General features: G+C 35.0%; 1 protein-coding gene across 1 annotated transcript; it reads left to right on the forward strand.

The window, feature by feature from the left end:
• The first annotated feature begins 259 nt into the window (after positions 1-259).
• Positions 260-4,922, forward strand: LOC116164527 (serine/threonine-protein phosphatase 6 catalytic subunit). The gene is made up of 5 exons (XM_031478720.1): positions 260-627; positions 687-974; positions 1,027-1,181; positions 3,545-3,657; positions 4,672-4,922. Exons 1-5 carry the CDS (start codon positions 460-462, stop codon positions 4,860-4,862), a joined length of 915 nt encoding a protein of 304 aa, XP_031334580.1. The 5' UTR covers positions 260-459; the 3' UTR covers positions 4,863-4,922.
• The last annotated feature ends 4,331 nt before the right edge of the window (positions 4,923-9,253 follow it).

A 9,253-nucleotide genomic window follows, 5' to 3' on the forward strand; every position in this document is an offset into this window, starting at 1 on the left:
ACGTATACGTAAATATTTCATAAACCTTAACTCGTACATATTTGTATCGTTTCCGTAAATTTACTTCACTGTTTACAATAAACCAAAAATCATACTACTGATCTTTGACCGTACGTAACTTTGAACCATTTTCAACTTCCTTTCATTGTAAGAAGCGTTAACGCATGCGCTTTTGACAGAGTCACGTTAATATCTAGACAAAAGTTTATCATTTGGCATAATACAAATTTTTTGTTTAACTATATATAAATGTGGTGGTTAGTTAGGTTAGGTGTCAACTGTCAAAAAACGAAAAAAGTTAAATAGACTAGAAATAAGTAATCCGTTTTTTATTAATGGTTAACAACGGAAAGATATTTCAAATTAACAATACAACCCAAGATAATTGTGTGGTTTAGGAATATAACAGTTTCCCAAAGTTAACTAATTAGTTATATTTGCTATTTAAAATCATTCGAAATGATGTTAGAAATTGATAACTGGATAGAGATCGCTAAACAATGTAAATATTTACCAGAAAACGACTTAAAAAAGTTGTGTGATATAGTTAGTGAAATTTTATTAGAAGAATCGAATGTACAGCCGGTTTCGACACCTGTAACAGTTTGTGGTGACATTCATGGTCAGGTATGTAACATTCAGTTCTGGGGTAGCTATTAGCTATCTAATCGATATTTTCATTTAAGTTTTACGATTTGGAAGAATTATTTCGTCGGGGTGGCCAAGTTCCAGACACAAATTACATATTTCTCGGCGATTTCGTGGATAGAGGATATTATAGTTTAGAAACTTTTACAAGATTGTTGACATTAAAGGCGAAATATCCTGATAAGATTACTTTGCTTAGAGGAAACCATGAAAGTCGACAAATCACTCAGGTGTACGGGTTTTATGATGAATGTTTGACAAAGTATGGCAATATTAATGCGTGGAAGTATTGTTGCAATGTATTTGATCTGTTAACTGTGGCAGCGGTAAGTGTGTGGGAGCAAATTTATTTCCATTCGCTAAGAAGAATTTTTATAGTTGATAGACGAGAAAATTTTATGTGTTCATGGTGGTCTAAGCCCTCGCATTACTACAGTGGACCAAATTAGATGCTTAGAACGAAATCAAGAAATTCCACATACAGGACCTTTCTGTGATTTGGTGTGGTCAGATCCGGAAGATATTGCAACATGGTGTGTATTAATGAGAGGTGGTTAACTAAAAATTGTGTATGTTATGGTCTCGGTTATAGTTGAAGTATTGAGTTAGCGGATTATTCATAATAACTGGTTGATGTAGCTTTTTGTCTTTTAAAATGTAGGGAAGGAACACTACAATTCATAGTAGGCTTTGATTTAAAAAAACCGACTTTTCCTTCCGAGTTGTTAAATTATTAGTTAGTAATTTTGAATGATGTGCAATATCAGCTGTTTTATTAGTGGAGATATCTTTTGGAAATTTTAATCACAGATGCTTTTGTTAAAGGCAAACATATTTGATATTGCAAACATTAGACATGTACACCTCAATATGTACGCATGCGCAGTCAGTGCCTACTTCTTTATTTATGAAGATCTTTTTTTGAAATTTTAACCATATATGCCTCTAGTAAAGAAAACCCGAGCGCATATAGCTATGGTCTTTTGGGAAGTACTGATCGATTCATGCAAAATGCGCTGAAGTTGCTCGCCTTAGGGCGAAAACCTGTTTACTTGTTTGAATCCACCTGCAAAATTTCATCGTAATTGATCCATCCCTTCTCTTTTAAATTAATGGGTATGAACCCATCGAGCAAGCGGGCGATTGTACGATTGGGAGAAAGCATAACGTCTCGTTTAAAATAGTAGGTTCAGTTGCCCACCACACTTCCACTAGTGGAGTGGAGGTTCGCTCGCGTATATTTCAAAACGAAGGGCAACAGAAATAACGGTAAAAGATGGATATATCCCCTCGTGGGGGTTTTTGTGGAAAATTTAGCCCTCTACAATTTATCTTCTGTAAATTTCTTCTATCTTTTTTGTTATGCCCCGTGTTTGGAAATAAATGCACGCGATTATGATTACCGTAAAAAAACGGCATAAGTATCCACTAGTAGAGGTGCCTAAATTTTTGGCAAAATTCTTTACGTTGATACTATGTGATTTTAGTAGAGTTTCTCTAAAAAAAATTTCCAATAGTGTGCAAAGAAGATTTGCAGAAAACTTCTGGTGAACTCCTATGAAGATTGAGAAAGTTTCAAGATAGGTGCTGGTCAGCTTGTGGTAGTTAATCCGAGTACTACCTGAGGGTTCCCCGTTTGGGCAAAATCCTGCCCACTAAAAAATAAAGTCGTATAATAATAAAATAACGATTTCAGAAAATATGACTTGTTCCTTTATAAGTTTTTCCAAGATTTATAGGACGCCCCCCTATGATGTCAGCACAGCATTTTGTACTGGTTGCCATTTACCTTAGCCGCAGGTCCGTAGCTAGAACGAAAATTGTAAGGGTACAAACGAACTGTTGGAGGGTGCACTTATTGCTTACAAAAATGAAGTCTCGAGACACTTGTTTGTCAAAAAAGCAAAAAATATGCACAAAACCAAATTTTGAAATTGGCGTTCGATTTTCTTTGAGTCCAAGTGGCTAGGTATCAAATTCCATTTAAATACCTTCATAAATAAGAAACGGACGGACGGACAAAACACAAACAATAGCACATTTTTTTTAATTCTTAAAAAATTCGCTAAAAATAACTTAAAAAATGTAAGAAAGGAATAACTTTATTCTTAGGCTATTTGATTCAATTCACCGACGCTGACGCACCAACTGCGAGTGCGAGACTGCGACTGCAACAGCAGTGCCGGTGCTGCAAACATAATTTATTATTACATTATATTACGATGCTCAATAGATTCCACGTAACCTCTGGCTGGCGTACGATGTAATCGGCGATGTTGCCAACTTGTCAAGCAAGAAACAAGACTAGAACTAGAATGTCCATAACTTCAGATTTCAGATATGCATTTAAACTTGTTACTTTTGTATCAAATTGCATAATTCTAATAACCATTATTGTACTCATACTACAAAATGTAGTATGTAGGTATTATACGAGGTATTATAATTATCAAGAATAATCATTTTTATTCAATTTTATTGTAATAATTATGAACAACAATAATATTGTATATTTGTGATAATTAATTTACAATGTACAAAAATTACACTATTGTACATTTTTATTTTACGATTCTGATCATGACCAGTCAGAGGGTGCCACCCCCCTGGCTACGGCCCTGCCTTAGCGGCGCTACTGGCAGTAATTTGTTTGCAACTAGTAAAACGGTCAGTGAAGAAAAATGGATGCTTAGTTGTACAGGAGTCTCGTAACTGTCTCAATTCCTTGAAAATGCACTCCATACCATTAGAATGGGCTGAGAACCTAATCGAATAATATTTTAATTATGTATTTATTATTTCAACAACAACTGAATAGAAACTGAGTGAAACTTATTATATTCCTATAGTTCAAGAAATTATACTTTTTAGGATAACTGTCTTTTTTCTGTTGCAGGGCAAATAGTCCTCGAGGGGCTGGTTACTTATTTGGTGCACATGCAACATACGACTTTATGCAGATTAACTCATTGAGTTTAATATGTCGAGCTCATCAGTTAGTGCATGAAGGTGATATAATTTTTTTAATTGCAAGTTTGGATTACTCAATTGCTATAAATAAATGACATATGCAGAGCTGTATTTCAAAATGAATTACTGATGAATGAATGAATTTTGATGAAAAATGAAAAAAAGTCAAAGCACGTCCATTTAGATAACTAGGGGGAAGGTTTACCTTAATGTTAGCATTGACACCCACATTCCCAGCTACACCAACTTTAATATTATTCGAAAGGCGATAAAAGTTCCCTTTACAGAAATATCCACCAATCAAATTTTGAAGAACGGAATGCATGTTATGAATGCTCAGAATGGTCGAAACGGATACACAGACAACAATACAGTCTGGGTCGAGGTCTGGGTTGAAATACTTCACATTTGTGTGCTATTCTGGGTCTTAGCTCTTGAATATTCTTAGATACAGCGGTATACACTACCATTTTCAAATGTCGCCAAACAAAGAAATCAAGGAAAGTTGAGCTGGAGGATCGTGGTAGCCATTCTATGGCACTCCATCTGCCACTCCATTTACTTGGATATCATCGATTCAGCCACTGCCTAACAGCCAGGGCATAATGTGGCAGAGCTCCATCTTGGTGAAACTTGACTTTCCGAAGATTGTGTGATGAGTCACATCGCTCAATATATTCTGAAAAAATTCCTCTCGAATTTCCACCCAGGAGTCTGATTACCAAGAATATCTGGATTAATCTTCTACGAAAATTGAGTGTGATCTTTTCAAAACAAGTATTGATTTGCGTTATCCCAATACCTACAAATCCCTTGCTATCTAAATGGACGTGATTTTGTAATTTTTTAAATCAAAATTACAAATAACAATCGTTGGTTCATTTTCAAATGAAATTGCTGTAATATTCGGAATTGCATGACACCATTGTCACCTTCAACAATGTTTCCAAATTTTTTAAGCTTGGGGCCAGCACTACGTTAATCCATACTACACCAAGTGTATATTGTGAAAATTTTCCATGTGATATATTCTAATTAATTGTTTCGTTTCAGGATATAAATACATGTTTAAAAAAAAATTGGTTACCATATGGTCAGCTCCCAATTATTGTTATCGCTGCGGTAATGTTGCAAGTATTATTGATTTTCAAACACCCGAGGTGTCTGAACCCAAAATATTTCATGCAGTGCCAGACTCCGAAAGAGTTATACCAAGTCGTAATGTAACTCCTTATTTTCTATAGTTCATTCTCATTGCAAATGTAAACAACATTTTAAAAAATAAATACTGCTATTGTGTAAAAGTTATTGTAATTTTATGCCAGATGTCGTAGCTTTTGTATGAGATTTTACATAGGGTTTTGTGAAGAATGTATAACTAATCGGATGAATGTACATTGTACGTACACACTTACAAGGTACTTACAGATGAATTTTTCCCAACTGTTAGCATGGAAATCTCAAAAATTAATGAGATAATGAGACGATTAAATAAGAGGAGAATTGCAGTTTTGCAAGCTCAGTTTAATTTGGATTTGTGGAAAAAGAAATCATCCTTTGACGTCTATAACTGTGTTTTTACAGGCATTCCAAAAAATATATAACAAAAAAGCTTCCACCTTTAACCCAAGGTACCACACAAATATATCGCGAGTGAGTTGGCTGAAAAATTCCTGGATGAACTATTATTAAATTAAAAACTGACTTCAGCCATGAGTTCAACTAATGAATTTAATACCAACCGGTTACTGAAAATATGAATCCTATAGAATAATATAAACCGTTGGGTTGTCGATTTTTTTCCTGCAGTAGGTAGCTACTGGCAGGGCCGTAAAGAAGGAGGGTGGACTCCCCCTCACCTTAGGATGGAGTTGGCATTTTTTATCCTTATATGGTAACATATCAAAGTTTCCGAGTGATGGCAAGAATAGATTTAATGGTATGGAGTTCCTGAAATACAGTAGGTACAGAAAGAGACGCTGTATTTTGTTGTTTGTTCGCTCTTCCCTTTCGGAGCTGGAATGCAAAACGCAGATAAAGGCTGAACGACGGATGGAGTGTGCTGTGAAGCAGTGGGGTAAAATGAAGAATTCTGGAAAACAATTGCGCTCTATTTACTCAAAAAAACTCCCTGAACTATATACAGTGAATTTAAATTAAAAAATTAGTAAATTTAAATGCGAACATACGAGTTTGCATGCAATGTAATTTCCCTATGTTCGATTTTTAAAAAAACATCAATCTATTGAGTAGTTCAAATGAGTAGTAGATACAATTGACAGCGTGCTTGTCATTGGTGCTGTCTTATTTTTTAAAATATTGCCGTCCAATTTAATTTCGAAATCGGTTGATACGATACAAGAATTGGACCGGCCTTTTAAATGTTGTATCCTTTTTTGAAATTGTTGGCCCATTAAGGTTAATCAAATGTTCAAAATCTGTTGAATGGACCCTAGTAAAGTTTTTGTATAAACCACTCACTGACTGAAAATTTAAGTCTGCAAACAAACTCCGTGGTTTTCTTTTCTTCTCGTTCGTGCATAGTGAATGTAAATATACGCGGCATAGACAAATTCATTTTTTAATAATACCACAACCTTCAGACACAGCTAAGCTGTGCTTCAGAGGCGAAAAACTGTGATACAATGAATTAACCCAATTGACTCTCCGTGTCTTTTTTTGATACGGATACTTTGTGCTGTCTGGAGTTGCGTAGCTGTTGCACCGTGTCGTGTCAAGGATGCGATACACACACACGATACGAAGATACGCAACAAGTCTGGATCGGCCTGAAACTCAGAGTAAGAAATAAAGATAAGAGATGCTGATGCTTATCTATGCGTGCCATCATTACGTTTGTTTACTAACATTGCAGGAGGCTAAGTTGTCACATTTCACGAGATAGTTTTTAAGGGAATATTAATAACATATGCATCTGGAGTAATCTAAATGGATTTTTAGATGCTTATAAGTTATAAGAGTTCAGTAACTCAAACAATTTTAACTTACAATTAAACGGCGTAACAAGAAAAGTTATGGTGATTAGTGCACCACGCGGCAACGCTGTAACTTTGTTTTCCGTTGAGAGGTATTTTGTTTATTTCGTTAAAACGTGATTCCTTAATTTTTAGGCGTTTTTATAGTGCAGGACTTATTCGATTTATGGTGTATTAATTTATGGGAGCCCTTTGAAATGGGGAAAAGCTGTATTATTTGTGGAATTATTGAATTACCTAACATAACCTTTCATCGGTATGTGTTTTGAAGTCATAGACGTGCATACGGGAATTTTCGCATTTTAATGTGTTTAGATTTCCTTCTAAGTTCCCACTTTGAAGTATCACCATACCTTATCATAGATCAATAGGGACCTTTCAAACACATACAGCTTTTCATCATAAATATTTAGTGATACGTTATTACGTTTGCACATGTAAACAAAACATAAACTTTGTTGCCCATAAAGATAAATAAACCCTACGCCACTGACTAATGTTTACTTTCGTCCTCTCAACGGTCAAATTAACTGAGATGTTGGTTCAAAACAAACGTTCACGTTGTTATAGCGTACGCGTACTCTATCTTTATTTCTTATTCTTTCTGAGGCCTGAAACGTGTACCTAACCTACATAATATAATACCATGTGAACGACAGATGGTGCGCAGTAAAAGATCGCAGCAGGTAAACGCGCTGTCTCACTCGCATTTACGTGAACAGTTGTCGCCTCGCTCTCGCATCTATAGCAGAGTGTTAGAGGCACCCACAGAAAAACTTTTAGCTTTTAAAAAATGACGAAGGTCTGGTCGTCGTGGGCTCTTACCCTATTAAGGGGTTGATTCTGATTTCTGTTCCACCAGATCAGCATAGCTTGTAAAACAAATTTTTGGATCGGCATTAGTTTTACTTTTATTCGAGGTGCTTACATACAAAATGTAATGCAAATCGGTTCATAACTAACGGAGATGTCAAAAAATCGGATTGCGCATGCGCAAACCAAATTTTAAAGTCACTAAATACAGAAAGTACCGCAATCCATTGGGCTCGTGTGTTAGAGAGAGAACGCATGATTTTTGGCCAAAAATGGCGGAAGTTACCAGATTCTAGTAACTTTAATGTTAGGGATTGTTCCACCTGTTTGGAGATATCTGTATATATTTTTCTTAGACTATGAAAGAGAGATATTTTTATAAAACATGACAGTACTATGAAGTTAGGTTATAAAAAATTACAGCTATTCAGACATTATTTGTCAATTTTTTTAAGTTGGCAGCAAATTTGCGCAAAAATGGCGGATGATTGCGGTACTTTCTATATCTAGTAACTTTACCAAATTTTTTGGTAGAGTGCTCCGTGGCAGAAATTATGACTTCCGTGGGGGTTATGTCACAAGCTGAAATTCACAAAAAATGAAAGGTCATCATATACTGATTCTAAATGTCAAGGCCGTCCAAAATCGGTCCATGCAATAGAGCACAAAACGTGAAAAACGAGTTCAGCACATGTACGGAAAGAAGAAAAAATATCGAATTTTTTCGTATATAAATCAAAATGTTCTTTGTACAGGGAAAATAATAAGAAATTATCAAAGGTTTGAATTACTACGGAAGAATTAAACTTCAAACGCGATTGTCTCAGTTCGATTATCCCTAAAAATTTGACAAATTTTGAGCAACTTTTGCGTTTACATCGTATTATTTAATAAACGGAAGCCTAAATCAAAAAGTTTTACTCTTAAAAAAAGTTTCACTCATCGTTTATCTTTACATTGCACTGAGAATTATAATTTTATCTGCAATAGTAACTAAAATATGTAATTAAAAGTAAAACAACGAACTTTTTACTCACTGTTTAAGGGTGTATTTTTAAATCAAAATATGGCACCTCGAAAAAATGTTTATTTTGCCGCCGGCCTACCCCAGTTTGGTAGAGTCCCGCCTTTACATTAACACTCACTATCGCGCACCCAGTGACACGACGCTTTATAAAGTCTGACAATCAAAGATAATTTAGCATCTTATTGGATTTATTCTTTTTATTAATCCCTATTGTAGTGATCGGCACAGGGCCCCCGCTCTGGGCTCCATGCCTAAATCCGCCCCTAAAAATAAGTAAACAATCTAAAGTTTCTACATGCGGTCAGACTACATCATGAGAATAGGTAGGTAGGTGGGTACGTTTTTTCTTTGCACCTCACATACGAATAGATGGTGAAAAACCATGATATCTAATTATCTACACCTATTTCCGACTTAGAAAATTACATAAACACCCATTTAAGTAGTTATAGGTATATGTATGTTATGCTATTATAATTAAGATTCCCAAAAATGGTAACATAACATGCTTATTAAAGGTTTGTAAATTCAGTGTTTACCTCATCGTCTGTGGTAAACCTGTGTCCCTATGTATATTAATGAATTACATTTATTTTTTCGTTCACAAATTCTTTGAAATGTCTACATTAATATAATATAGGATCCGCCTGTGTGTGGCGCATTCATAATTTGAAGAATTGATTGATTACTCATTTGCTGCGGTATAATGAATATAACCAGATGATTAAACATAAAGAATTTCTATTTAAATTCGTAGGTATTACAAAATATGTACAACTTTTCAAGGACAAGGTGTTTG

This window comes from Photinus pyralis, unplaced genomic scaffold (genome assembly GCF_008802855.1).
Source record: "Photinus pyralis isolate 1611_PpyrPB1 unplaced genomic scaffold, Ppyr1.3 Ppyr1.4_LG2, whole genome shotgun sequence".
NCBI classification, from domain to species: Eukaryota; Metazoa; Arthropoda; class Insecta; order Coleoptera; family Lampyridae; genus Photinus; species Photinus pyralis.